The sequence below is a fragment of the Sander lucioperca genome, chromosome 17 (genome assembly GCF_008315115.2).
Source record: "Sander lucioperca isolate FBNREF2018 chromosome 17, SLUC_FBN_1.2, whole genome shotgun sequence".
NCBI lineage: Eukaryota > Metazoa > Chordata > Actinopteri > Perciformes > Percidae > Sander > Sander lucioperca.
Genome location: NC_050189.1, coordinates 8,619,675 through 8,647,587, shown reverse-complemented (window position 1 = coordinate 8,647,587; position 27,913 = coordinate 8,619,675). Strand labels below are relative to the sequence as shown.

At 41.2% G+C, this 27,913-nt stretch overlaps 1 protein-coding gene across 1 annotated transcript; it reads right to left on the bottom strand.

Annotated features, from left to right (window-relative positions):
• On the bottom strand, window positions 1-27,625 carry hdac8 (histone deacetylase 8). The gene is made up of 12 exons (XM_035994366.1): window positions 27,222-27,625; window positions 27,057-27,109; window positions 26,067-26,197; window positions 23,626-23,767; window positions 23,288-23,400; window positions 22,993-23,070; window positions 22,583-22,691; window positions 21,426-21,598; window positions 20,116-20,210; window positions 10,503-10,608; window positions 1,775-1,821; window positions 1-1,700 (listed from the first exon to the last, which is right to left on the bottom strand). The coding sequence occupies exons 1-11, from the start codon at window positions 27,333-27,335 to the stop codon at window positions 1,799-1,801; spliced, it is 1,137 nt and encodes a 378-aa protein (XP_035850259.1). The 5' UTR covers window positions 27,336-27,625; the 3' UTR covers window positions 1-1,700; window positions 1,775-1,798.
• Between the last annotated feature and the right edge of the window lie 288 nt (window positions 27,626-27,913).

Below are 27,913 nucleotides of genomic sequence, written 5' to 3'. Positions count from 1 at the left end.
TGCTCTCCTGTCTTTTATTTCAACAAACGCCCGTGGTATGTACATCAAAACATGCCGACATTTAAAAAAAAGAAGTCATTCTGTAAAAACAAATACACAAAAAAGGAAAAACTCTTCACTTTCTTTTCAATCCAAAGTGTGGTCACATACGTACAGTATATTGAGAAGTAAACATGGTGGTGGAAGTTACAGTTAAAAGTGTTAGTTACTTAAGTTACTAAGGTTAAAAATGTGTTTTGCTTTAAATCAGCAGCCTGTTACAGTGAACGACAAGGCAGGTTTTTCCTTTTCTTTTTCCATTATTGTGAAAACTGGAAGAAGAAAAAAAAGAAACAAATAAAATATCTTGACTTAAGGTCCACTCTCTATTGTTTTCTGGAGCGGGTAAAGTTTGAAGAACTATGGAAGATGGAGTAAAAAAGCTAGTGGACCTTGAGTTGAACTACTATTTCCACGGTCAAAAGTGAACTTTTTAAAAAGCAATTTGGCCCTCGACACTGGAACTGATCAATGCAATCGGATTATTAGTACAATCCAAAACTCAAAAAAAAAAAAAAAACATTCCTGTGATGCTGCTACACATTAAGCCTTCACTTGTTTTCCCACTTGTGTCAACCTCCCACATGAACCTCAGTGTCACAAAGACCACTTGCTGATTTTGATCACTGTTCGGTCTGATGTGCAGCTGCACTGCAGTGTGATGTGACTTCACATCACAAACACTGCAGCGGGGTTAAACAACATGGTTCTGCTTTCCAAACTTGTACAGACATGGAAACAATCAGATGCACTTTGCAGCTATTTTTAGACTTGTTTAGGCATTGTAACGACCTACAGAAAGGAAAAAAAACCCTACAAACTAACAAACTATACATGTACATACTTTGCAGAGTACTTGGGGACAATGAGCTACATTTAAAAGGCAATAAGAGTGAAGATCACGTTTTTTTTTTTTTAGCTGTTTATATTGCAGAGTGGTTTCTGACAATTTTTTCATTTTCAGAGTGCCACTTTCCCCGCAGATTCCCGAGATTTTGGTCAACGTTTTTTTAGTGATTAACTGTTAGTGAGGACATGTGATGCTACAGCTGAGAATAACACCGAACACTAATACTTTCTTGGCCTGCTATAGACGTATAACAAAGCGTTTGGGGAACCTCACTGTTTCGCTTTTTGTCTGTTTTAGTGCTTATCTGTCCTCAGGGGGCTGAAATCACAGCAGCACCGGGGTGAACGTGAAACCGGACACCTGAGAAAATCTGTTTTTCCGTTCAGTTTGAAATATCGGCCTGATGGGATGCACACACGCATCCACAGATACAAAAAAAAAAAAGAAAAGCTGGGTGCACTGACTGTAAAAAACCCCTGTTCTAATTCAGTTTTACATACCCACAGTGAACTCACCACAAACTCTCTCATTCACACAAACACACATACCTTTTCCAAAAATAAAAAATAAAAAATGGATTAACAGTGAACACTGTACAGCAACCACATCACCCCCCTCCCCTTATTTAACTGTTCCCCCCCTGGAAACACTCAGCTAATGTTTTCCAAAACCCTCTCTCGCTCTTTTTCCTGCCTTCATCGATGGCTCCGTGCCTCAGGGCCAAAAGGGTCCGCTCCATATTGTCTTCATTAAAGCCGCCGAGCATCGACCTGGTTTGGAAACATGGTGTGTGTGTGTGTGTGTGTGTGTGTGTGTGTGTGTGTGTGTGTGTGTGTGTGTGTGTGTGTGTGTGTGTGTGTGTGTGTGTGTGTGTGTGTGTGTGGAGGAGGAGGCTGAGGCTGCAGACTCCTAAACCACATTCTTCAAATTCCCTGTAAACAAGAGAAAGAAAGAGAAATGAGAGGGGTGAGGAGGGGGTACATGGGTGAACACACACACACATAAGAACACAAATACATCCGGACACACATACTTAAATTGGGAGGAGGAAGGAAGAAAAAAGGGGTCAAAATCATCACATAAAGTGGGATACAAAACAAGGCGAAATACACATATTAGACACCAAGAGAACCAAAGATGGAAGCAGAAATACACACACACGCACCAATGAAAATGCAAAATAACATCTGGCCGAGGTAAGCCTGGTCGCTCCAGAGGAAATACAAGCATGCAAAAAGGGAATCGATATGGAAATGACAACGCTAAGCAACACAGCAAGTTCATTTGCATGAGGACACAGATTGGTTTACATGTCTGGCGCGCGCGCATGCACGCACGCACACGCACACGCACACGCACACGCTCAGTTGATGAGTAATTGCCCTGACGCAGTGAGGGAGGATGTCCTGTTTGTTAGCCATTGTGGAGCTGTCAGTGGAGTCCTGTCATGTTCTGCCTGCAGTGACAACAACAACAGCAGCTTTATTGAAGGGAAACTAAACTGTTTTTAATGCTTCCATGTGTTTTTCCTCTGCATGCTGATCGCTCGGTATCTTAGAGAAAGCACAGGTTAAGATTTCAACATCCAGAAGCTCTTTGAAATGCACAAAGTGTGTTCGTGTTTACTGACACAGCCTGTTTGTGAAGGCTTTAGGTTGTGTTCAAACGGATTCATTTTAACGAGGCCACATGACGCAGATGACTCCCACAGAAAACCACAGGGTCATCTGGCCAAAAACTTGAACCTTTTCTTCTACCGTTTTCGCCACAACTGTCAGGACGAAAAGAGAACATGACTGTGGCAGTGATGATCCACAGCGGTAAAACCCTTCCTCGTAATAGAATGAAGCTTTGTGTGGTGGCATTTTATAAACCTTCGCACTCCCGGATTACTCATCCCTCTTGAGGTTCCCGACCCCACAGCCCTGTTAAGACGGGCTCTGACACTCCTTCATCGTACACAGTGGCTGTGGTGGATCTGTGGTATATGTGAATCCATAATAGTGAATCCGTAGTCATCCTGTAACTGTTGATGTTTTGTCGGTTTTCTCCAGTCTGTACCATTTGCATTCAGACTACTACCATTCAGAGTGTCAGAAACTAGCCGTTCATCACTTCCGTATCGACTTATTAGCCTTTTGTAGTATTTTGCGAACTCGTTTTTTTTTTATAACTAGTTCTCACTCACTCTCAACGTCAACACTTAATGTAAAGGTGTCACAAGTGGCTCAGGGCGGTGGAAAACTGAGGCGTGCCTTGTGCGGTCAGAAGTAGTACGATTTTGTGGCACTAACTGACAATAAATATACTGCAATAAAACAACATCAAACTAATTAGCAATGTTCATTTTTCCTCTTAAATACAATACGGGGATGCACTTTAAAATAAAATGAATTCTCATTTTTATTTCTTGACAATAGCCGAACAACCCGGCAATATTTTCTGGTACACCGTGGTAACTGGGGGGTAACTATTTCATCTTCCTCTTATGCAGTGATCCTTGTGTTTAAAATTGGAGTGCCATTTTCAGTCTAGACGTGGCCTAATACTGTGCTTTCCACCACAATACAAAGCAGTGAATCCTATAATTTATTTTTGTTGAGACTGTCAAAGGTGTTAACTCAGCACAACGGTTTCTTTTTTTGGGGGGGTTGAGATATTCCCTGGCCACATTACATAATTTGTAATAGTTTGTGCGCCACAAATTCAGGCAGTACAAAGGCAGTTATAGCTACAAGTGAGTCACATTGGCTTCTATCTGTATACATGCTCACACACACAGCTTTAAAGATCACACGAGGACAACTAAGGACAAATAAGCTGCTGACGGAGTCCCTGGGGCAGCGCTTTCTCTACTGTGACAAGGGGAAAACTCCAAAATATCATGACGTGTGATTAAAAACAGGAAAACTGTAGTAGAAAAGAGGAACAGCGCTCACAAGTTGACCCTCAGCAACGCTGAGTGAAAGACGGCTAACAGGATATTTTCTCAAATAAAAAATTGATAATCTCAACTTTTAATGGTTTTATTCGTTTCATAGCGCAATAATCTTCCTGAATATGTTTAGGTGTTGGTCAGTTAGTTGGCCGTCACCATCGGCTTTGAAAACTTGTGATGGGGACTAAATTTTTGTATATTTTATAGACTGAAAGAATAATTAAAAAAATGGGAAAAAGTCGCAGCTTCTTCCTTCCTTTTACCTTCCATCAGTTCTCTGCCTCTCTCCATCTTTCTGCTTCTTCACTTTCCAGATGTAGATGGTAAATTCTGGTAAAGTAACAGGGGGCTCTGATATTTACTACCTGCAAACCTACTGCATCTGGGGGGTATTATACTGTGTGTGTGTGTGTGTGTGTGTGTGTGTGTGTGTGTGTGTGTGTGTGTGTGTGTGTGTGTGTGTGTGTGTTTGTGTTTCCTGGGTGGTATTTTTTAACCATGTCTCCTCGAGTTGGAATGTGTACATACATATTCTCTGAACATGTTTCATGTATTGGGTGTATATCTGTGTTAACGTGTAACGTGTGTGTGTGTGTGTGTGTGTGTGTGTGAGACAAGCATCTTGTCAGCACAGGGGAGAATTAACGAGCACGAGTAGCAGGATGCAAAGACACATAGTCCCAAAAAAAAGGCTAGCAGTTTATATACATACACACACACACACACACACACACACACACACACACACACACACACACACTCTTCACACTGATTATACTGAACACACACACATACACACAAGAAGCAGCTCCCTGGGGAAATCACGCTACCAGAGTCTCGTAAACACAGAGTAGTGAATGCACAGTGAGACAGCTGCTGCCGCCTCTGACAATCACCTAATCAAAATCACATTTTAATTGACACACCCGCTTAACAAGCCTCAGTTTGAGTGTACCAGAGAGAAACAATAGGAAAGACTGAGTAATTCCCCCCCAAAATAGAAAACACTACAAAACCCAAAAGCACAGTCAGCCTTATATTCAAATGCTTGTCACAATGTTTATCATTTGTTTGTTCTGTTAATATTCAGTTTATATTGGGATAATAATAAAAGTTGTTTCGGATGTCTGTGAGACAAATGTTATTATTTGTTATTATTCCTGCAACATTAACTGACTTGGTAACAAAAGGCCTTGGTTTGATGACTTTTTAGACGTGCTAGCACTGTGGCCCTAATGTCTCTCCAACACTTTGGTCCAAAGTAAAATATCTTGACAAATGTTGGATAGATTGCTATTATATTTGTTGCAGACAGCTTATTGTTTTTACTACATAATGTACTGCTGCGTAGCTTGTGAATTTCACAAAGGGATCAGTCAAGTCAAGTCTCATCTTTATCCGTAATACCACATCATCATTTATTTGTTGATTATATTTTGTATTTGTAATCGGAGGCTGCAAAGTAGCTGACATAAATAAGAAGTAGTGGAGTAGAAGTATAAAGTAGCAGATAATGGAAATACTCAAGTGAAGTACAAGTAGAGTAAAAAAGTACAGTACTTGAGTAAATGTACTTATTTATTTTCCATCACTGTCTAAAGCTAATTAGCGATTTCCTGTCAGCCTCAGGTAACTTGCTCACATTAGCATGCTAAAATTGCTATTACGATGGTATACTAACAAACTACAAGGAGTAACATACAACAACAAAAATAGCACCCAAACCATTAGCATTGTAACATGCTGACTTTAGTATTTAAACATACAACTGTCACGTGCCAAATGACAGCCAAAGGTTGTTAACATACTTGTTAATATGTAAACTCATAGCAAACAAGTGCTAAATTGAACTTTTCAAAACAGAGGTAACAAAGTGCTTTACAGAAAGAAGAGAATGTGAACGTGAGGAAGGACATGAAAGAGATCGCTAACGTTAGCCTTCAGCTTAAAGTACAGCCGAGCCTAAGTACAATAGAGGCTGACAATGTTGAGCTAAGTCTAAGTTTAATGCTAACGTCAGAATGCTAATGTACCTATATTACCATTCAGCTTAAAGCAAAACTAAGCCCACTAACAGCAAAAACTGATAAAAGTTAAGCCAAGTCTAAAAATAAAGAAAGCTGATGAAGCTAAACACGACATGCAGTAGAGCGTTGCCTGACAAGCTAATTGCTAATGCTAACACACAGCAGATTCTACATTTTCTGCTGGTGTTCAATATCTTTTGTGAAGAACCTTGTTATATGTTGAAAAATAGTAATGCCTGCCTTGCATCACTTCCTCTTGGTACAAAAAGGAATTTTCTCATACACCGCCAAAATAATGTTGCAGAGAGTTCATATTGTGCATGATGCTTGTTTACAGCGTTAGTTAAACATATGGGTTTGGGACATAACACATGCTACACAAAAATAAAAAAGGAAAGGATTTTGGAGATTACCACTTCTAAGATTGAAATCTTTACGGTCCATTCGTGCCAGCAGACACAGCAGATGTGGGTACACACACGCAAACACACACAAACACACACAAACATACATACACAAGTTACTCTGCCCAGTTTCTCAGGGAAACCAATGTTTATAAGCAGCACAGCACTTCCAAACCAGAGAAACACGTATCCACCCCAATGATGTCATGTGGAGTGCCTAGAGGTGCGTGTGTGTGTGTGTGTGTGTGTGTGTGTGTGTGTGTGTGTGTGTGTGTGTCGCCTATTCTTATTCTGTGTTCGTGTGTGTGCATTAGTTAAGTGAGCAGACATGTGGGTCTTTCTTTAATCAGAGACAGAGACAAAAAAGAAACGCACATTTGCTCCGATATTTAAAATTATAATACGCTCGTTGGTGGTTCAGTGTCTCCTTGTTGTGTGGTGAAGTGCTTTGAGACATTTGGTGAAAAAAGTTTCTGACTTGACGGAGCGCACAAAATGGTAGAAGAGACAAGAGAGGCATAAAAGAAAAGAAAGAATGAGAGAGGACACAAAACAGATGTGACAGGTTGAAAGCTGGACCGAAACTTCAATGGAAGAAAGAGAAAAAAAAAGAAAAGAAGTGGATGCAGGGAATTTTGTTTTAGATGTTGTGAGGAAAAAAAAACGCTGTAAAATCAATACGTATTTTCAATAACTATAAATTCTGTAAATTTACACACTTAAAACTTAAAGACCGAATCAGCTCTGACTGAGCAAAGGCAGGACAGAGAACCAGAGGTCTGATAGAAGAGGCAGATGGGACGCAGCAGCCAAACACACATTTCCCCACTCTCTATCTTTGTCTGCATTTCATTTCTTCTTCCCTTTTATTCTCTCCATCCATCCATCCATTCATCCACCCGTCCCCTCCGTCGCCCCCTAATAAAAGCCGTATGACTGTAAACCAGCGATACTTTCAACCCCTCCGGTTGTGATGATTTAATGCGAGCCAACAGACCAACTGAATTTCGGCAAATAAACTCCTGTTCCCCTGATTTGACGTGACCTGGACTTTTTCAAAATCAGAGAACCATAATGCTGTTAAATATGATAAATATGATATATGATAATGATAAACTGCTACAACATCCAACAGGGTATTTATCATGTAGCTACAGTAAGATGACCCGTTTAAATGTATGAACTTTTAGCTGCTAATTGATACCATGTCCGCTCTAACGCGGATTCAATTTGGGAACACATATTTTCCCTTCTTTTTTTGGCTTTCCGTTCACACAGTGCCAAAGTTTCCCAATGGAAAAAAAAGCTTTTTAAACACCAGTCCCACATTGTAGTTTGGACAGTTAAAACTGAGCTATATTAAAAAATAAAATGCCGTCATATGTTTATCAGCCTTTCATAGACATGGATAGGGTTGGGGATCATTTGGATTTTAACAATTCTGATTCCAATTCCGAATTTTCCTTTCGATTCCGGTTCTTATTGATTCTTGATTCCGATTCTTTTTGAGGTGGAGTTGAAACGGGACACAAGGGGAACATTTTATTTTGATTCAACGGTTTTACCGGGCTTTTTCAATGTAAAATAAAGCCACACTTTAGAGCGTCGCTTACTGTGCTCCATGGCTGCAACACAACAGGCGCCTGGAAATACGGTGGCCGCTACGGAAACCAAAACCTGCGCCTGTTAAATTTGGAACCGATGATCGGATTCAAAACCAAATTTTCCATACGATTCCAATAAATAAACAAAAAACAATTCCATTGAAATCTTAGGCTATGTTTAGACGGAAACAATCTGAAGAGAAAATGCAAAAGTGGCGTTGCGTTCTCACTTTTTATTCCGCGTTTAGACGAGAGTTTTGGGTGGGGGAAATCTGCGTGCATATGGTGATGCAAAAGTGTGTGAAATTCGGCGTAGTGTGCACGGCCACACAACACCACCAAGGCTGCGCGCCTACGTAGAACCTTCCTTCTACTGCTCTCATTAGTAGCGCCAAACCAAAACATGTCGAAGCCAACAACAAAAGCTGACAATTTTGTCTGGAAAGACGAGGCGGTGGAGTTGCATGTTTGTCTGATGATGACTGGCACAGTCGACCGTGATAAGCCACAGCACAGCACCCACGAGAGCACTACCAATATCCTGAGCCTCGCGGCCCTTCAGCCGCTGCTTGAGAGCGAGAGGCAGCGGGCAGAGGAGGCTGAAGCAGACCCTCCTCTGACCGCTGCCACTCGCTCTCTCTCTCTCTCTCTCTCTCTTCATCCGCAACGTTGTAGCCTACTCTGGCTCAAATGAATAGCCTACATATGGTCATTGAACTATAACAACCTTATCCACATTGTCGAAATCATTTAAATATTACATATATACAGGAGCCTATAATTTCTGTAGCCTACTCCGTAACAACAGACTACCTGGACGCCTTTTTCTCGTCTCTCTCCACACCGCTGTCTTCAGACTTTTGCGTTTTCACCCTTTAGACGGTAACGCGACAGTGGAGCGTTTATAAGATTTCCACTCTGGAGGGTGGTTTCACTTTTTTTTTTGCGTTTTTAAGCCCCAAAAAAACGCCGTCGCCGTATAAACACATTATACACAAAGGCACAACCCATAAAACATGTTGTCGTTTTCACCCGCGAGCGTCATCGTGTAAACAGGGCCTTATTTTTTTTTTAAAACGCTTCCAAATTGGAAGCGGTTCTCGATGCCCAATCCTAGACATGGATGAGTATTTCCAGGCTACCATCACCAAAAGCTTACTTACTTTGCCTCCGACTCTTTCTGTGACCACTCATTATTTATGTCAGTGCAGCTGACATGTTTTGACAATTTCATAATAGCTTCAAGCGTGATATACTGTATACTCCCATTGTCTATCACAACGTAAACGCCATGCTTTTTAGAACAGCTGGTCAGCATAGTGGAGGGAAAGTTATAAATTATTAAGACCAAGTAGGAAATGGAACATGAGATCAATTTAAAAAAGCCTTATTTTACTACTAAATTAATGATTGTGTGTATAGGTGGCATACACTTAGCTACATTTTCTTTTGTGTGCTACATACAAGAATGAAGGCGGGTTCAGACTTAATGCAACGCTTATGTCTGCCTTGCAGTATTCACATGAATTTGACCGAGTCGGTTTAAGGGAAGCACTTCATTTCCAGGTGATAAAGAAAGCAGGGTGCTGCCGGAAGAAAAAAAGTGCTGAGTCAAAACTTCCTGGAGACCTAAAACAATCCCTTAAATTTAGGATAAATGGAGCTGAACTTTTATGCATTGTTTGATGCTTTTCATGACGAAGCCAGTTTATGCTTTTGTAGTTTGGAGGAAACAAAATCAAACTCAAGCTTTCAGTTCTTCCAAGATGATTCAGAATAAAACGAAATATAGAGCTTACATTTTTCAACATAAACCTCTCAACATAAAACATTGTGTTGTGACCAGATTTTGGCCACATTTAATTCAGTCACACTCTCTCAGACACACAGAATGAATACTGCTGTGTCAAATTTAACATTTGACTGACAAAGGGAAAGGAAGGAGGATTTCCTGTTGCTCTGCGGTTAACACTTCCACACACCGGATCTTCAACATTTTTGCAACACCGAAATGATCATTCAGAACTCAGAAACTCGGCTCTATACAGCGTAACGTTGGGGCAATGAAGTCGACTTGTAGACATACTCCTTGCTTGTTCCTGACCTCACCCTCCTTACAATATCTCCCGCCGCTCAACTTTTCGCCTAAGTTTCACCCTGCCGGAGGATCTCTCCTGGGTTCTGCGGGCTGTCAACGCTGAGATCAAAGGCCCAGCTTTAGGCTTAACCACACAGCTACACATACACCCTCAGATTAATATACAAACACACACATATAAAAAGGAAGATATAGAAAGATGCAAAAGGGAAGAAATACCACAAGACGCAGACTGACTGAGGTTGTGGGTAAAAGAGCAGGGTCAGTGGTGTATTAACACACACACACAAAAGGATGTTAAGAGCCACAGGGAGGAAAAAAAAGAGAAGAACAAGTCATACTTTCATCCCACACAGAGACGTATAGAAATAAGAACAGAAACATGAAACCACACATAAAAAGAGCCATGCAGAGACAAAAGGGCTTTAGGTGAGCGAGGGTTCAGGAAGACACACACAAACACACTTATTTACCCTCCACACCCACACAAACAGACACACCTGTGCTTCCACACTCACACACGCACACGCACACGCACCTACCTTTGATGGTGCTGATGACCTGGTCCAGGTGTTTGGCGTCGTTACGGTCTGGTCGACAGCTTGGGCTTATCTCCAGCGAGTAGTCCGGTCCATACTCTGTAAAAAACTAGACATCACATCACAACAATCATTATGACAGCTTCTGGGTTTATGGATTTCAAAAATCTATTTGACTCTTTTTCGTATTCGCAGTTGTACTTTCATCCCTGACATCTGCACACAGAGCCTGCAGCAGAGCGCCAAAGTACACTTTCTCCTCTTTGTCTCGGTTTTAAAGAATGCAGCTGCTTTCCTGGAACATTTTGGGCTCCGTTTGGACTTTAAAAAGTTGGATTGTGAAACTGACTGGTGATTAATAATTACACAGGCATTCAGGGATAATTCCTTTAAAGGTCCCATATTGTACAAAGTGAGATTTCCATGTCTTTTTTTTTTTTTTATTATAAAGCAGGTCGAGGACATGTTATATAAATACCGTGAAAGAATCAATCCACAGAGAAATGCACACAGCCCGTATTCAGAAACGGTGACTTTAAACGAGCCGTCAGAACTTCTGTACGGTTGTGATGTCACAATTAGAAAGTGCCGCTACAGTGCCATTACAGACAGTCCCCGGCTGCAATGACGATGCAGACATGCAGAGAAAGCGCATGTGGAAAACCCAGAAAACGCTGACCAATCAGAGCAGACTGGGCTTTTTATTAATGGGAATGTCATTAGTTTGGCAGGTATTTGGTCATAAACCAAAGTAACAGACAAGTTACAATTTTCACCTGATGACGGCGCTAGATGAAAAGCCAGAGGATTACATTTTTAAAACAATTCAAACCAATGGAAACATGAATGTCTATGCCAGATGTCATGCCAATCCATCCAATAGCTGTAGAGAAATCTCACTCAAAACCACAAATGTGAACCTCATGGTGGAGCAAGAGGAAAAGTCACGGCTTCACCAAAGTCATCGGGATTCATCCTTCAAATTTCATGGCAATCTGTCTGATATTTGTCGTGATATTTCTGTCTGGATGAAAGTCGTGGACCAACAATACCTTCGCTAGAGCCAGGCCACTCGTGTAGCTAAAAAAAAAAAAACCACACATCAGAGCTTTCAGATGGACACATGTTCTTTATATATTTTCTGCAGTCAGTGTGCTGTCTAGGAGCTGCATTTACACAAACAAACAAATGTTTGAAAATGTACCATAATGCAGAACACAAAAGAGGAACCACAAATCAGTCAAACTTCCACAGGACAGCCTTGGCCTCACCAACATGAACAAAAAAAACCCGCCTGAGATGATTTCAGCACATACCAAAGGCTCCTGGCATTTCATGCAGAGTCGGACCAATTCCATGAAACAAAACCAGCCAATATAAAAAAAAGAAAAAAAAAAAACAGGTGGAAATCCAAAGAGTGGGTTCAACTAGAAGTTAAAACCAGAGCACGTCAGTTGAAAAAACATATTTTCAGGGAATTTGTTGGGCCGTGACTCAGTGCCATGAGAGCAAAACATACTTGGAGGCCAGGTCTGACCACAAGTGCGTCAGTCCATTCGCAGTGACTGTGAACGCCTTGGACTCGGAAGAATCAGTAGAACACACCGAACAAGTCATTGTGAATGAGGTCTGAAACTAAAGACCCATATTCCTCCAAACATACTACATGCATAAAAAAATCTGTTTATTAAATTAAATTATAGTCAAACGTTGAGCAAAAAAGTTCATTCTAAAAGGCTGGGGCTAGCAGACTAATCAATTCATTGTTTCACAACTAAATGTTATATTGATATTCTCTGACTCGAAGTAAAGACAGCACGCACTTCCCAAAATGTGAGACTGCTCCTTTAAGTCGGCGAAGTGATTCTGCAAACATCCTGTAATGATTTGTGCCCTAATGCCACAGCCATTTTAAAGACAGGAATATCTTGTATTGGATTGAAACTCTTTAGTGGATTAGATGGATGTCATTAGAGAAGACTTCAGAAAGCCTGTTAGCAAAAAACACACGCACGCACGCACGCACGCGCACGCGCACACACACACACACACACACACACACACACACACACACACACACCTGAGCCAACATGCAGGAGTATATTTTGGTGTACTTGAAAGACAAAGACTACTCTGTCTTTGTTTAATAGCCCTGTGTGTGTGTGTGTGTGTGTGTGTGTGTGTGTGTGTGTGTGTGAAGTCCAAGGATATTTTCTTGTGTGAGTACATGCTAGCAAATATCCAAGATGTCTTTAAGTGTGTGTGTGTGTGTGTGTGTGTGTGTGTGTGTGTGTGTGTGTGTCTGTTTCCAATTAGCTCCGATGAGTTTCTGTGTCTTACCTCCGGTCTCAACAGAGCTCAACATGTGAGTTACTTAGCACACATGCACACCCGCTATGTATTCCCATGAACCCAGTGCTCTGTCCCTTGCTGTCCAGCAACACACACACACAGACACAGACACACACACACACAGACACACACAGTCTCCTGCTGCTTGCTTGTTTGGCTTGGACGACCATGGAAAGAAAGAGAGAGAGGAAACGAGAAAGAGAGTTGCAGACACTCTTAAGAGTACTACTTTCCTATAACATTTCTATAATATTGGTATAATATTCCTAGTACTTTTCAGACTACAGGGATCGATAGAATGAGAGAAAGAGAAAAATCGATGCTGAATAAAATAAATGATAAAAGACAGACTTTAGTGCACGATCCAGTGACGCAGCGTATCTACGTCACCTGGACAGGGTCAAGAGACAGAAAATAGCCGCTGACTGGCTCCAGTGTCTCTGGCAGAAACGCACAGAGAGATAAATAGTGGAAGGTCTCCGATTATTTACCATGGCCCTTAACATGGACCCTCTACCCATCACTCACTGTTCGTTTGAGCTTGTTTGTATGAGATACAGTGGCCTTGATGCAGAGAACACTGTGTGTAAATCTAAACGTATTTATCAAGTGTTTTGCAGCTTCTTCTTTTTTTAAAGCAGATGCAAATAAAGTTTTATAAATATGTTTTGCATGTATACATTGTATGAAATATTATTATGGATTTTTTTTGCCAAACAATGCAAAAAAAATAAATAAAAAAATGCCTACCACAGCTCTAATGCGGAAATGTTGCATATACCTTTAAGAAACTGTACTGGTATTAATGGTACTATAGTATCAGAAGTTGTGATCACAGTTTTGGATATGTGTTAGTAAGTATTATATTAAATAGTACATTAATAGTGTAACTATTGAGGTAGTTGTAGTCTAGTGGCAGTAATAGTCATCAACTTTGAGGGAGCAGCCCAAAGTAATTGTAGTAGTATTAGCTACAGTAGTAGTGATGGTATTTGTAGTAATATGTGTCTATCCATACTTGATGTTAAGTACAAGTGTGTGTATTATTGTGTATGTGTCCAAGCTCATGTGTGAGTGGAAAGACATAACATGCACGTGTATGTGAAAAAGTTTGAGTGTGTGTTCATATGCATGAGCCCATCTGTTGACAGCAGAGTGTATGTGTATGTGTGTGTGTGTGTGTGTGTGTGTGTGTGTGTGTGTGTGTGTGTGTGTGTGTGTGTGTGTGTTTGTTTTTGCAGCGATCAGCAGGATCTCCAGCTCTGAAGGATGCCGAGCTGCACAGCGGAGGGGAAAAAGTCAGAAAACAAATGGACTCTGTCTGCCATCAAGCTGCTATCTAATAAATGTTTTCAACAAGGGAAGAAAACGGCCCGATGCCCGAGTCACATAGCGCACGTACACCTCCCTCTCTCTCTGCATCTGGACTCTCTCCCATCCTCCCTACCCTGCGTCTTCAACAATCCATCTTTTATTGATTTGTCTGTGAGTTTTCCTTTTAAGGTAACAAAATACTATTTTTATGTTTTAAAAAAATCAGGAAAGCCAAAAGGAGTCAAGCCCGAATGAGCTGGTGAACAAGATTTGCACCATTATGTGTAAATCTTGAATTTTCTATTAGTCTCTAATCTATTATTACTGTGGGAACTTTGAATTGTGTCCCTTTTTTCCTAAGAGCAGATGAGTGTAAGATCCTGCTCATGCAAAGAACATGCAATTAGTAAAGCCCTCATTTGCATTTTTCTAAAACACAAACATTTGATGTAATCATGCAAATGCATTAAATTAGTGAATGTATAGTAAAACAAACATTTTATGTACAACTGTGATCCAGTCAGTAAAGTTAATATGATATTATTCCGAAAGTATGGTAAAATGGTTTCACTGTCTCCTACGGCTGACCTCAGTTATAACTGTTAATAAAAAGGAAGAAAACAATTGCAAAAGAATTAAAAGGAATTCAATTGGGAAAAAAACTCCAAAGTATTATAAATACAGAGCCATCTTCATAAAAATGAAGATAACAATGTGAATAATGATCCGGTCTTCTAGGATCAAGCCTGTCCATGAACTTGAAACACAAACAGACATTAAAGACAACTGCAACACAGATACGACTCCCTAAAGGGAAACGAGACCGGAAATGGACTCTTTCAGCTCATTGTTGGTACATCCCAACATTCAGCAAACACTTTCCCCGCCATGATTCAGTCAAATAATCTACAGCAGCAAGACATTTGATTAACGAAAATCAATAACACATATTTCAATGTTATTTTCTAAACAGGCAAATTGCTCTCGGTCTTCTCTCTCACACACACACACTCACACACTCACACACTCACACACACACTCACACACTCACACACTCACACACTCTCCTGCTGCTTGCAAGCACACACTAGGGCTGTGCAATTAATCAAAATGTAATCGTGATCATGTTTTCGGCTACCAATGATCACAAAAATGGAACACTCAAGAAAAACAATTATTTAGCTCATTAAACTAGTAAACTCTTATTTTCTCTGGTGTTCTGAATGAAAAAATAACGTTTAAAAAGGAACATGAATTAGGAACAGTACTAAGGCAAATTTCAGTGTTTTTTTTACTGTTGATTTATTTAACTTTTTCCACTGTTTTTTTAAGTTCAATAATTGTAACAGCTTTCCAGAAGGCAACGAGTAATCGTGTTAAATTATCGTGATTTCAATATTGACCGAAATAATCGTGATTATATTTCTTTCCATTATCGAGCAGCCCTAGCGTGCGCACGCACACACGCACACACACATGCGCACACACGCACACACCCCCCCCCCCCCCCCCTCCGGTGATGTTTCCGGTGATTGAGCCTGTGACTCTGGGAGCCGAAACATCCCTGACGGCAGCGAGGGGTAGGACAGGAAGTGGCTGCAGACAGGGAAAGATGAAGTAGGAAGTAAAGAGGCGGGACGCTTCCCCGCTGCCAATCTGGGACCAGAGACGTCCTCCCTTCCTGTGTGGCTCTGAGACACACATTTGTAATTACTTCTGTTGCTGGACAAACGCGGATACATTTTTGGTGCAGTGGACCAGTTAGCGTATCCTACCAATTCCCAGCAGTTCTTTAATGTCTATAATCATTACTATTACATTTAAAAATCCAAAAGTCAAGTTTTGTCCAAATAATGTAGACAAACTCTGGATGTGAGAATCTGCATATCAAGCAAATCCAGGTGCTAGTTTCCGTTTGAGACTATTTTTTTCGCATACACAATATGTACTTCGTGGGCATGCAGTGGAGACAGGAAAGAGAAGAGCGACAGAAAGAGGGGGAAGTACTGTATGTGACAAAAGGATTTGAGCTGGATTTACACCAACAACATTGTGAGTTCATGGTATGCGTGTTAGCCCGCTGAGGCAGCCGCAGGAAGTTTGGATCTGTGGTTTGTTTTTATCAGAGCAGCGCGGCTGGGAGGAAATCAGCTGCTGGGAAATTACCGAAAACTTTTTAGAGAAGAGGAGGGGTCTGGGGTGATAAAGTAAGTCACACGCACAGCTCTAACTGTTTACCAAACACGTCTCTATAGGGATAGGGTTCTATAGGGATGCACCGATTGTGAAATTCTGGGCTGATACCGATTTAAAATAACAATTTGTCTGATAGCCGATGTCGATTTTTTGTTGTTGTTGCCCAAGCATGACATTTTATCTCGCAGAACATGGGAGTTGCTGTTCTACCACTGCCTCTGTCGGTTAGTTTGGTGTTTGAAGGGGGTTAGGAACCAAAAAAAACTAACAACCGATCAAGCATCCGTGTCGGTACTCCTGCCTGCTTCTCCAAACTGGGGGCGTGCAGACCGCCAACTACTGGAGCTAATACACTATGGATAGGTTCCTCATACAACCCCACTTCAGAAAATCCAAACTATCCTATGTCATACTATCCCTTTAACATTCCCAGATTCCCTGTGCTGTCAACTGCTATTGAATTTAAAAAGGTCAAAAGTGCAGCATGTGGACATCAAACGTTACAAATAAACGTTCAAACGGAAAGTAATCACAAGCAAGATGAAGGACACTTTCTTTGGTAAAAAAAAAAAACAACAACAATAAAAGGTTATAAAGACAATCCCCATGCCTGTCCAATCAGAGACTTCAATCCACCTCTGACCTCTGTGGCTATTCTTAGCAAGCCCCATATTGCTGCCCCCTGATACACACACAGATTGGCTCCACCACTATCACACAATGGGGGGTCAATCAGGATCAGCTAACTGCTAATAGACAATACAAGTCAACAGGGAGGGTTAATGACTTTCGACCCAAAAGCTCGAGTCCTGATTCGAACTACAAAAGGCACTTTTACTTGTGTTTTTATAAGATATTGGAGTATAATAAGTGTGATAGAAGCAGGGTCATTGTGTGGGTTATCTGCAGTGTAATATTTTGTCTGGTAATCAGTGAATATTACAGCACTATTGTTAATGTGACTTGCCAACTGTGAGTAATGTTTGTGTTTTTTAGACTACTATTTTTAACCATTTAGTCCAGGGCTTGTACATGCCAAAGACTCGCCCTCTCGGGCACTAAGAAAAAAAGGATAAAGTTGATTCCATTAAAAACAAAATATTTAAATCAAAATCAGACAAACTAAAATTAGTTTGGCTTGATTTCAGTGAGATTTGAGTAGATAAAACAAACTAAAACGGCTGTTTTTGGATGTTCGAAACCAGATGAAGCATCATTTATTTCTGACATTTGTCAGTTAAGGACACATTTGAAGTGCAGCAGCACAGTGAAAACAAATAAGCATTTATTTTACTTCTACTTGGTGCAACTGCCTAACTGATAGTTTCCCATTCGAGTAACAGTTGTTTCGTCCACATTGGTGGCAATGTATTACACAATGAAACACAAAAATGCTATAAAACAGGACAGTACATTATATGGCTGTAATGAATGCGTGGTTTTGTCTACAGTACACACACACACACACACACACACACACAGGAAAAGGGTACAAAGGTAGTTTTTGTTCCCTGTGTCGCTGGAACTTCAGCTTTGCTTGGTCATCATGGATAAATGCCCCTCTTATCGAGCACAACGGGCAGACAGAGCCACACACACACACACACACACACACACACACACACACACACACACACACACACACACACCTGTGTAAAGTTGTGTAGTGCTACAAATTCAGTAGAAAATGACGTTCAAAATAACATCTATATTACCCATTAAATTGGAAAAAGAAGCAACACCTTCATAAACACCTTAATATTAAAGTTAGGAAAACCCATTAGGCTGTTTTTGTGTGTGTGTGTGTGTGTGTGTGTGTGTGTGTGTGTGGGGGGGGGGGTGTATGTGTGTGCATGTGCATCCTCGCATCATCTGTGGCAGCTGCCTGCACTGATAGTTGCTTTGTTTTCAGTGAGTGCTTCTTAATGAGGTCAAAGGCTATTTAGGGCCATTGGATGCTGACAAGGAGAAACAAGAGGGACCTTCATTACGGTCAGAACACACACGCATAAAAACACACACACATACAAACGCTCACGCACTCATAGCTATTCATTACATTTGAGCAAGACGAGGTCCAAAAAACTGTTGCTGGAGAAAGAGACTCTTTGTGTGTGCAAGAAAAATAGATGGGTCTACTGATTTCTATTTGGAGAGAGGGTGGGTCAATTAGATTTAGCCGTTAGCATAATGAGAACATTTGTGGCCACACATGTGCTTTCCTTTACAAACATAAATTACTGGGATGTTTTTTCTTCCTTCCAAGACGTGTCTCAGTAGGTTCACTTGTTTACATCCACACTATGACCTAATTACGGTGAATAACCAGATTAAGTTCCACTTAAAGTGTTTATGGTTCACAGTGACATGGAAAAACCAGGGGTCTACATGTTGTGTTTCATAATCCTGTTAATGGTGGCCTGCAGGAAATTTCTTAATAACACAGAGAGTTTGAAAATGCGACCACTGCTCAATATGAAAAGTGAATGTGATAGCAGTCACAGCTTTTAGTTTTATTTACATTATTTGCATTTACATTACTAACTTGTACTGTTTTGTTAAGGCAGATAAAGCATGTTTGCAAAGTTAAATGTTTACATTTAGATGTTATTCAATATATTCTTTCATCACAAAATATACTCTAAACCAAGCCATGTTTGCACAGTTCAATGTTACATTATGTTATTCGATTTTCTAGGTTAATAAACTATATTCTAAAGTTCAACTAATGAACCCTCTGGTTTCTTCAGGCTTCAGTCATTTATCAGGATACTCTTCAAACTGGCAGCATTATCAAATTATATATCGTGATAAATATCGATATTGATCAATATGGAAAAAAATGATCGTGATCATATTTTTTGCCATATCGCCCAGCCCTAGTTTTTTTTTTAATCCTCCGTGTCCTCCTTGACTACGTAGCAACTGTGTGGAGGAGGGGTGGGGGGTGAAGCGCTATCACGTGAGACTTGTATCATGTGGAAGCACCGACAGAATTGTTGTCATTACTTAGAATTCCTCACGGGGGAGACAGAAACTACGCACTCTAGCTTTAATGTACAGACAACATCACTCACTCATTCAAATTTTGATTTCTCCTTCAATAATACTACTGTCGAGTCTTTTAACCAGACCTACATTAGGCCAATGCGGTGAGACGCGTGGTTTGGGCTGCCAATAAATCAATGACCATACTTTAAATATCGTTCAGTGCCGTGAGCACACCTGTGTACCTCTGGCTGTTGATTACCTATATGCATTCTGGTGACAATGCTCCACCCAGTGATCAAACATAAAACTGCATATGCATTAATGTCACCCATGTGGTATATAAGCAAAACAAAACACAAAGTTGCATAATGGCTCCAACAACCACTATAAAATGTCACCGTAATGCCAAGAAAAGAGAGAGGAGCCTGTGATAGAAGAGGCAGACAGCGAGGAACTGTCAACACCCGTACCCTTCTCTCTCTCTCTCTCTCTCTCACACACACACACACACACACACACTCTCTGAGTCACCTGCAGACAAACCCCTTTATTGAGAAGAAGGCGGCCATCTTTGATTAGATGGAGTGACTCAGCAGACAGTGAACACAAGGGGGTGTGTTTGTGTTTTTTATGTGTGTGTGTTGGCCTGTGATTTTGTGTGACAGTACAATGAATGAGCGCGTTTGTGTTCATGTGGGAATATGTGAATGTGGGCGACTGTGGCTACAACAGAGGGAGAGAGTGTGTGTGTGTGTTGTCATACCTCGTGGTCTGGTATCTCAGAGGAGAGAGTCTTTCCCAGCACCGCTGCCGTCAGGTAGGTCCAACAACGAGCCGTATTAGCCAGGTTATAACCTCCTGGTGAGGAAGAGGGAGACACAAGACAGATATAAAGAGGACATTTTGTGATCACATGCAACATATTTGTCAGATGCTGATGGTTCCTGAAATCCAAATCTTTGTCTGACCATGGCTAAATACCGCCAACGTTAGGGGTGCACGATTCAGAAAATGTCACGATTCGATTTTCAGGCTCAAGATTCGATTCAAAATCGATTTTCGATTCAAAAACGATTCACAGCATGTAAATGTAGTTCCTTACCCATGTGATTGCAGTAGACATACAATTGTTTTTTTTTATTAAAAAATATGAATCAATTTTTGGAATTCTATGAATCGATTTGGAATCGGTAGAGCTTGAATCGCGTTTCGAATGTGAATCGATTTTTTTGCACACCTCTAGCCAACGTTGTCAAGCGAAATATTTTTTGAAATGGAACTGTGTGGAACGGATTCATTTCAATGAATCTAGTTGCTTAGAAGGCTTTATAAACAGAACGTTGAGATAAAAGACATGAACTAAAAAGGAGAATGGGGGGGGGGGGGGGAAGGAAGTGTTTTCAAATTTAGCCGGCGCAGCCAAAATCTCTGACTCACTACAACAAACTAAGAAGCTAACAAGACCAAATGTTAGGTCAAAAACACACACACACACACACACACAGAAGACAATTAGAAAGAGAGAAGGATGAAGAGGATAGACTTGAGTGAAATCAAGAGAATGACAAGATCCAAGAAAAAGAGGAGGATATAACTGAGACAAAGTATGTCGGACAGAGAGGGAGGGAAAGAAAGGAAGAGAGGTGGGATTGTAGTTGAGTAAAATGGCTTCATTGTGTCGTATAAGTAGTAGCTATCATCTGGCCAAGGGCTGAGGGGTCTGGAACAGAGCACGGTGTGTGTGTGTGTGTGTGTGTGTGTGTGTGTGTGTGTGTGTGTGTGTGTGTGTGTGTGTGTGTGTGTGTGTGTGTGTGTGTGTGTAAATCCATATGTGTGTAATTGTGCACAAATGAGTGGATCACTGAGATTCAAAGCAAATACAAACACACATAAAGGACATGGTTAATCATCTACCTTCCATTGGGAGTATTTTAATACACTAAGTGCACGCTTATATACGGGGACACACATAATTAACACATGCATACACTCCAACACATGGACATCCATCTATACAATTACATAAAAAAACAAAACCTCAGCCAGAATAATAAACAAACTCATACATCGTACCTCCTCCCAGCAGCAGTGTAGGTAGCTGCCACTCCAAGACATGCTGCAGACACTTGCCCACCCCCACCGGGGTCATGTTAAAGGAGCACATGGGGTCGCCCGCCATGGTGTCGGCACCTAGCTGCATGACCAACGCCTCCGGGTTAAACTGTGCACGCACTTCCTGCATTACTCTGCAAAACAAGACAGCAGTAAACATGTTGTTACCCACTGATGATGCAGGCCGGGCCAATCAAGAGTCAAGAGTATGTTTTAACCCAAAATAATAGCATTTAAGTAGTGTCGGAAAATGATAGGGAAAAAAAAGAAAATTCACCATCATGCTTGTATGTTTTATCAAAATCTGACCAGCTGTAGCTTCTGTTCTACACAGCATTCTACTGTGGACCAGCTGTCTACAGTCAGTTCCACCAATCAGAAGTGACGGAACACCAGTCTACAGTCAGTTCCACCAATCAGAAGTGACGGAACACCAGTCTACAGTCAGTTCCACCAATCAGAAGTGATGGAACACCAGTCTACAGTCAGTTCCACCAATCAGAAGTGACGGAACACCAGTCTACAGTCAGTTCCACCAATCAGAAGTCACCACCTAGAAATTATTTATGCTGTCAAATCATTCTCATCTCAGTGAGCAGTAAAATATGGGCGACTGCTTGATTTCGGATCATTACATTCCTTAATTGCAAGACAAATAAAACAAATAAAACTTGGCATATGTGATCTTCAGTATATGTTATAAGCAGTGGCCATTATGGAGCATAGATTAGACCTACTGACTGTCAATGATTATAACTTAACACCGGACAGCCTGGTGAAACTACAGTGTATATTTCAGGGGTTTGTGGCACTATACAGACACTGACGCCAAAATTAGCTTCAACAAAAGGAACTTCAACGAGAAAATCCCAAGTTTAAGCCCTGACATTGGAAGGAATACACTGCTGAAGGGTCCTTGATAAACCGCTGAAACTGCATTAGCACCAAGGCACTGACCCTGACCTTTAATCTCTGGGTGGAATGCGTCAGGAGAGGGAAGGGAAAATAGAATTTCTTCTCAGGGGTCCTTGAGGAAAACATGCTTTTAAGGTTGCCTCTGAGCTGCATAGGGAATTCCTAATACTTTACTCTGTGTGTGTGTGTGTGTGTGTGTGTACCTGGTAAAAATCTGGTAGTATCTGTCATCCTTGATGCCGTCCTCCAGCGGGACGTTCACGGCGTACCAACGGCCTTTACCCAGCCCCGTGTCACACAGGTCACCCGTACCTACATATACACACACTTATCTTACACTGTCTCACAAGATCGGATATTATATTTTTTACATTACATGTCATTTAGCTGACGCTTTTATCCAAAGCGACTTACAATTGCTATATATGTCGGATGTTGCACGCCTCTGGAGCAACTATGGGTTAAGTGTCTTGCTCAGGCACACATTGGTTGATGTATCGCAGTGGGAATCGAACCCAGGTCTCCCACACCAAAGGCATGTGTCATATCCACTGCACCATCACCAACCATATTGTTAATAATTAACATATTGTAAATACATGCAAGTATCCACCTGGGAAGAATCCAGGAGAGAACTTGTGCAGGGAGACGGTCATGACTTTGGATGTGAAGCTGAAGGCATCTTCCACACCTGCAGTGAGAGAAGAAAAAAAAAAAAAACAATAAAGAAAGAATTGGGGCGCTTCAACCGTTACACCTACACCAAATTTTGTTGGAGGGATCTGCAGGTTTGCAGAAAAGTAAACATGTTTAACTGATTTTCAGCCTGATAATAAAAATGATAAATAAACAGAACAGGCAAAAGATTTTTCGTTATGTTTGTTTGATTGTATTGTTTGTGTGCGTACCATCTCCGTGATGCAGGTCAACGTCCACATAGAGGACCCTCTCGTACTTCTCCCTCAGTTTGAGGATTCCCAACACAGCATCGTTCACATAACAGAAACCTGATGCCTCATCCCTGGGAGACAGAGAGAGAGAGAGAGAGAGAGAGAGAGAGAGAGAGAGAGAGAGAGAGAGAGAGAGAGAGAGAGGGAAATAAAACTATAGGGTCTGAAAGTCTGACCTTAGCATGGAGCGCCCCCGTCAGCCCCATCAGTGGAACTGATGAGGACAGCTGGAGGTGCCTAAACTTGATTGACGTTAGTGGCATCCATCTATCTTCTGTCGAAACAGGTGGACTTACTTCTTGGCATGGTGCCACCCTCCTGCCCAGTTGATAGCCACTTCACACTTTTGGTCCAGCAGACACTGGGCTGCGGTCAGTGTAGCGCCCCCTACTGCTGCTGCATAGTCATATATCCCCTCCACCACTGGACAGTCATAACCTGGAGGGAGAGAGACACATAAAAAAGAATAGAAAAACATAATCAAATGTCAAAAAGAATGACCAGAGCCCATTTTGGCTTAACAGAGCCTAAATTGCCATGAAACAGCACAAGATAAATTTTAAAGATGACTTTTTTTGTGGCATTTTTGCGGGTGAAATTCATCGCCATAACGCTAGGGGGTGATAAGTCTGAGGTTATTTGCGAGGTGTCTGCCAGCCAGTTTATGTTATGTTAGCAAGCAAACTTTAGCACAACTGCCTACAAAGTACTGCTTGCTGGTGAAGTACTAATTCCAAAACATTACTGACATACAGACACTTCACAAACGGATAACCCCGTCATTGTAACCAAAATATGTCTGAGTTTATTTGCATAGCTTATGTCAGTGAACTAGCATGTTGCTACTCCCCACAGTAGGCTGCTTGAAACACCGACTGTCAACACACAGGACGAGTTGACCAATCACAGTCCTTGTGGTCTACGTTGCCTCGACGCAAAGTTAAAATTTTTTGGAGGTGCACGTCGAGCTACGGCGGAGGGCTCGGAGGGGGGTTCGCGGCAACGCAGAGGGGTCTGCGGGGGTACGCCGTGGATTTGACGCAGAAGCATAAATCAGCCTTTAGACTTGAAAGGGGAGAGAGAGGGGGAATAGCACTAAGATATGTTTGAGTGTTTCCTAAAAATTTGCACTTGAATATAAATAAACAGGAACGTAAATCTTTTTTGCCTTAGCTTCACTTCTCAAGGCTAAATTGTGCCGTCATGAAAGAGGATAAAGAAAACTGATGGGCTGTAAATAAAAATGATCAGAAAGGAAAGGATAAGGAAAGAAAAGGAAGGGAGGAAGACAGAAATGAGGGCGGTACATGGATGTGATCGATGGAAAAGGGATTTGAAACAACACAAAGAAACAATGAAGTGTGAAGTAAAATAAATGAAAGAGATGATGGAGAGTGATGGTAAAGAGAGAAATGTCTCAATCCGAGAAAAAGGTGGAGCAGTTTGCTTTTGTAACAAGACGGAAGGATGAACCCGAGAGGTGTGCAGAACACAAAAGGAGGAAGTAACAAGAGGGATGAGTCGAGGGCATAAAGAAGCGCGATAATGGATGAGGGCGAATGAAAGAAGGGAGGGAGACAGATAGGGAATGAGTCAAGGAAACGAAAACAAGGAGGGTGAAATTGAAGATTGGTCTAAAGTTAGAAATGTAAACTTTGGAGAAGGGTGGACTGCGAGGCAGCTCATCCAAGAACAACAGACCATGGTGGGATTGTTTTGACCGTGTCCCACCCAGTTGAGGTTCAGTTGAGTTGAGGCGGGCCATTTTTATGTATTGCTATCTCAACCAAAGTATGCAAATGATGTGAAAAGGACAGCAAGGATGCTATGCAGATAATACTTTAATTTAGGGCACTGGGAAAGGAAAGTAACCCCTTTAAAACTAACTAAAATGTTTGTTACAGTAAGTACAATTCAAAACCTTGACAGTGTACTGTGCACACAGACATAAGCTTTTTGGATCTTGTGTTATAGTGCCCTCTGCTGCCGACAGAAAAGTACTGCAGTGCTTGTTTCCAGATTAATCCCTCTATTTTTCATTATGCTGTGATGAACACCGGCTACACAAAAACATTGGTATTAAATCTGTCTGTAGTGAAGAAGGATCATCCAGTACTATTTTGAGACAATAAATGTGTTGATAAATGTTCTCTTGTAACCTGAATTCTGCTGCAATTCATGATCAATTGTTAAAGGTGACCTATATATATATATATATATATATATATATAGTATAGTGTTTTCAATGGACACTCTACTGAGTCAAAGTCCTTTCCCTGGCTCACTGCTGCATATAGGATTTAAGTTAAAATTCTTACACTTAAGTACTTAAGTCAGGCTCCTGCATATGTGGCAACTTCGCCCATATTTTTCTAAGACCCCACCTAAGTCCTTAGCATCTAAACTATGGAATGCTCTGCTTCCACCCTTATCGTCTGCTGTTTTTATGGATTCTTTTCAAAATCAGATAAATGACATACCTGTTCAGACAGGCGTTACATTGACCGGTCTGCATTTTCAATATTATTGTGTAATAATGGTTGTGTATCTCGTTCTCACTCTGCATTGTGTTTCTTGTATTTGCCCCTGTAAAGCACTTTGTGAGTTATGTCTGTGAAAAGCGCTTCATAAATACATTTGACTTTCTGGATTCCTACATGAAGCAGCGTTGCAGATGGGTAGAATTAACAGATTCCAATAACAAAGGTGAATAGATGTTAGTGTCGGCTCTTCTCACCCAGGCCGTAGTCGACTGACTGGGGGTCATCGTTGTCTCCATCCTGGCTGATCTTGTGAAGATGCTCCAGGTAAGAGTCTGTGTGGAACTTGGCCATGTCCTCTATGGTGGCCACTTGAGGTTTAACAGTGCTGCAAAGAAAGGGTGGGGGGGGAGACAAAAACAATAATAATGGTACATGCAGCTCGGACAATGTATATGTATAAGCAGTGGCAGAGCACAACTCATGCTGCTGACAAATAAAATACTGTATGTAAATAAAACTACAGTAACCCGCAGACGACTACAGACGCTTCATGGGAGACTACGACCTGGTGAGACATCACTTTCAGATCAGAAATGACAGAGTGTGCAGCTTAAAGCTACAGAAATATTGGCACCACGCAGCCAGCAGTAAAAGAAAATGCCAACTGCACAGAAACTGCTGAATCAACGCAATAAATACTGCATTGATATAGGGGAGTGGAAATTTGGGAGGATTGGGATATGGAGGGGAAAATACCACAATCATCCTCCTTAAGTTTAAAGAAAAGTGGTACAAGCTGTGAGCTCAGTGTCCATTTCCCAATGTGCAAAGCAAACTTTGATGTAATAATCTAATAAAATGGAGAAGTAGAAAACGGCGAGGAAAACCACCACACCATCTTTGGAATGATGTCTTAGTGTGCTGGAGGTGGAGGTGAGAAGCATAATCAATAAAGGTAGAGGACAAAACATGTCAGTGATCATACTGTGTGTGTTAGTAATGGTCTGGAGGGGTGTTGCATGTCTATGTTGTTGTATGGGACGAGGTTAGGGCAGTATGTTGTATTACTGTATGTTTATGTTTACCTTGTTCAGCTTTGTTGTGCTTGTTTTTAACCGTATGTCTATTTCTGTGTAAGTACTTTGAGAGCAACAAAAAGCCGAAGTCAAAATGTTTTAACTTGGCCATTCAAACGGATTGTGATCTCTGTTAAGGTTAGAAAACTGACATTAGCTTCCACTCACCTCATGTGTTTAAGGAGTCCATAGGCTTCTATCAGTGAGTGGACCATACTCGCCTGGAAATGAACACGATATTAAAAACACAGACAGGAAAATGATAACAACAAAGCAGGCGAGCTAGTGAATAAAAAGCCTGGTAGTAAACTAACGTTAGCCCTTCCGACTCACCCGGTTTGGCACTTTGGATAAACTGTCGCAAGTCTCGATGTATTCCGGGCTGTAAACATACGCGACCTTCCGTTTACCGCAGCTGTCATCATCACTGTCTCCTCTGCGACTCATTTACGTGGTTTAAAATAGAAATTAGTTGACGAAGAATGGAGCTAAAAGAAATTCACTGTGATGAGATGCGAGCGGCGTCTTCTTCTCAGGTGTGGTGTTACACCGTCAACCTTCCCCCCGGTAAAGTCGGTTCACTACTCCGTTAGACGTTAGACGACGATGATAAAATTTGAAATATATACATGTATTTTGGGCGGTTTTATCTCGTTTGAAAGACTGACATTTTGGTAACGAATGGGACGGATATGCTGAGCTGCTTCCTAACGGCCACAAGCTGTGAATCCAACGTTCCGCGCGCGGACGTCTTTTTACAGTGGAACGTACGCGGAGGGAGAAGCATTCTGGGATTTCTTGTAGTCTTTTCGCCTTTCTAGCTAACAACCTAAAGTTTCAAAAACGTTTGAGGCAAGATGAATAGAATAGGAAAAAAAAGAATATATAAAATATAGGTTTAATAAAATAATAATTGTTTGTGTCAACGTTTTAGTTAAGACACGACTTAGTAGGCATATTACCCATATTACATGTCTTGACTATTTTTTCCACTTTTTGTCATTGTCAGACTGATCAAATACAGT

What these genes read in the sequence shown, in the direction of transcription:
- hdac8 (XM_035994366.1), bottom strand. Translation starts at nt 27,335, where the DNA reads ATGAGTCGCAGAGGAGACAGTGATGATGACAGCTGCGGTAAACGGAAG. An exon ending in TATCCAAAGTGCCAAACCGG is followed by an intron (nt 27,110 to 27,221) that starts GTGAGTCGGAAG and finishes GTTCATTTCCAG; the next exon opens with GCGAGTATGGTCCACTCACT. An exon ending in CTCTCCTGGATTCTTCCCAG is followed by an intron (nt 22,692 to 22,992) that starts GTGGATACTTGC and finishes GTGTATATGTAG; the next exon opens with GTACGGGTGACCTGTGTGAC.